Source organism: Mus caroli, chromosome X (assembly GCF_900094665.2).
Source record: "Mus caroli chromosome X, CAROLI_EIJ_v1.1, whole genome shotgun sequence".
Lineage (NCBI taxonomy): Eukaryota > Metazoa > Chordata > Mammalia > Rodentia > Muridae > Mus > Mus caroli.
The window spans coordinates 81365023-81367424 of record NC_034589.1 but is presented as its reverse complement, the minus strand read 5'-3'; the positions used below and the strand labels follow the sequence as shown (position 1 = coordinate 81367424).

The 2402-nt window shown below is 44.3% G+C and overlaps 1 protein-coding gene across 1 annotated transcript in view; it reads left to right on the top strand.

Moving 5' to 3' along the window:
- The first annotated feature begins 304 nt into the window (after nt 1–304).
- Nucleotides 305–2402, top strand: part of Mageb3 (MAGE family member B3) — a 2226-nt gene continuing 128 nt past the window's right edge. Inside the window, exons 1-2 of the mRNA XM_021152712.1 lie at nt 305–341; nt 1311–2396. Coding sequence (XP_021008371.1) covers nt 1356–2396 — 1041 coding nt within the window. The 5' untranslated portion in view covers nt 305–341; nt 1311–1355. The remainder of the gene's footprint in view (nt 342–1310; nt 2397–2402) is intronic.

Here is a 2402-nt window from a genome sequence, read left to right as displayed (position 1 = left end):
CACTCTAAGGACTAAGGAAGGAAAGGAGTATGTTTGTAGCTAGTGAACTTGTGTAGGGAGAAGAAGGGACCCTAGGGTCAGAGAAAGCATTCAATTGACAGAATTCCATGATTGGAATGTCCCTCATTTGTGCCTGGAAAGTCACAGAATGCAGCATAAGTAGATACAATGGGCAGGCTACCAGTTCAGCAATGGAGTGTCTTGGTCAAAATCAGTTGAGAGACTCTGAGTGGTGATTAAAGGAAATATCCCTCAAATAGGTAGTCTCAGAGAGTTCTCTATCGCCTATAACATCTGAGAAACTATAGGAGCCATTGAAGCTTGAAATGATTACTTCAAAGGTGAGCAACGAAGGTCTAGGTTTCATCCAAAGTTTGTGTTACTTATGTCAGAACATCACAGAGACCCTGACTCCACTTGATATGCTAAGGACCTAAAAAGCAAGGATTCTGTAATAGTGACATTCCTTAGCAACACACCCCAGTATGGAGAGACTCCAGGCAATAGTAGCAGGATATAGGTCATCCTCACTTCCCTTGTGATGGGAAGAAAGCCTTGGAAGAAAGACTGAGTCAGCATCTGTCGAATCAATTGAATGTGAATTTCTAAAAGTCATCTGGGTTTAAGTTTAAGACCCTGAATTTGGATTAAGGAGAGCATTTGCAGTCTCACAATCGACAGGGTCCCACTAAATCTATCCCCTAGGGGATTTCCTTAGCCTTGTGTGAGCCCAGTAAACCTGCTGCACTAAATATTGCACAGAAAGCCCCAGAGAGGGAGGTGTTATCTAACAGAGTCGCAGATTCAGTGGGCAGAATATTTCTGGATGTGAATTCTCAGTGAGCCTATGTCAGCTCTTAGAACTGAGTAAACCATGAAAAGTGTCGAGGGCTCAGGTATTCTTTCCTTTCATCCTAAGGACCCATGGGAGGGAATGAGAGCATTAAATGGAGTTAATCCAAAATGACTGATGCACAAGGAAGGGGCCCAGTTTTACTAACAATTTGATATGATAATGGCACTGGCTTCGAAGCTGAGAGATCTTCCTATCTCAGAGAGAAGGGGATCCATCAGAATTAAGCCTTCCACCACCACTTGCATTCTCAGTGCACACCAAATGGGATGGTAGGCTGCAGTCTAAAGTACACTTTAATTAGTTCCGTAGGGTTATCAGAGGGCAGGCTGGTCAGAACAAGAGCACAGTGGGTTCTTAGAGCACTACTTTTACCAAATCCTGTAAAGGTGGGCTCCTTAGAGTCAAAAGTTATCTCTCTGTTGAAGGTACTTATGCAATCCCAATCTTTCTCCAGGTAGCAGAATCACTGGTTTACTAGCACGCACTGAACAAGATCAATATGCCTCGGGGTCGAAAGAAAAAGTTCAATGCTAGAGGAGGAAAATGCCACCAGGCTATCGGTGAGAACCAGGATCTCCAGGGTGCCCAGGCCCCTGCAGCAGAGGAGAAAAGCCATTTCCCTCCATCTTCTCCTCATTTGGGGGTTACTACCCATAAAGAATCCGCTTCTAAGTTACAAAGCACTTCCAAGGTGCCTCAGAGAGCCCTTTCTACCGCTGAGTCTATGAGTGATTCTCTCACAAGATCATATAAAGGAGCTAAGTGCAAAATTAAGAGAAAACATAGTTCTTCCCAGGCCTCACCTTCTACTGTGAAGCGCCCTAAAAGGTCTCTCATTGGTGCAGTCCGCCTGGTGGTGAGCTACATGATGGAAATGTGTAGAATGAAAAGGGCCATTCTGAAAACAGATGTGTTGAAGATGATCACCCAAACCAATAGAGAACACTTCCATGAGATCTTCACAAGAGCTTCATTCAACGTAGAGGTGGTTCTTGGTGTAGACATAAAGGAAGTGGATTCTATGAAAAATTCCTACACCCTTGTTAGCAAAATGAATCTCCCTAACAACGGCGTTGTGACCAAAGGAAGGGGATTTCCCAAGACTGGCCTGCTCATGAATCTCCTAGGGGTAATATTCCTGAAAGGAAATCGTGCTACTGAGGAAAAGATCTGGGAATTCCTGAATAAGATGAAAATATACGATGGACAGAAACATTTCATTTTTGGGGAACCCAGGAAGCTTATCACTCAAGATTTAGTGAAGCTTAAATACCTGGAGTATCAGCCAGTGCCTAACAGCGATCCTGAAAGCTATGAATTTCTGTGGGGTCCCAGGTCTCATGTTGAGACAAGCAAGATGAAAATCCTGGAATTTTGGGCTAAGATCAACCATACAGTTCCGAATGTCTTCCAGTCTCGGTATGATGAGGCTTTGAAAGATGAGGAAGAAAGAGCTGCAGCTGTAGCTGCAGTCAGTGATGAGGAAGAAGGAGCTGCAGCTGTAGCTGCAGTCAGTGATGAGGAAGAAGGAGCTGCAGCTGTAGCT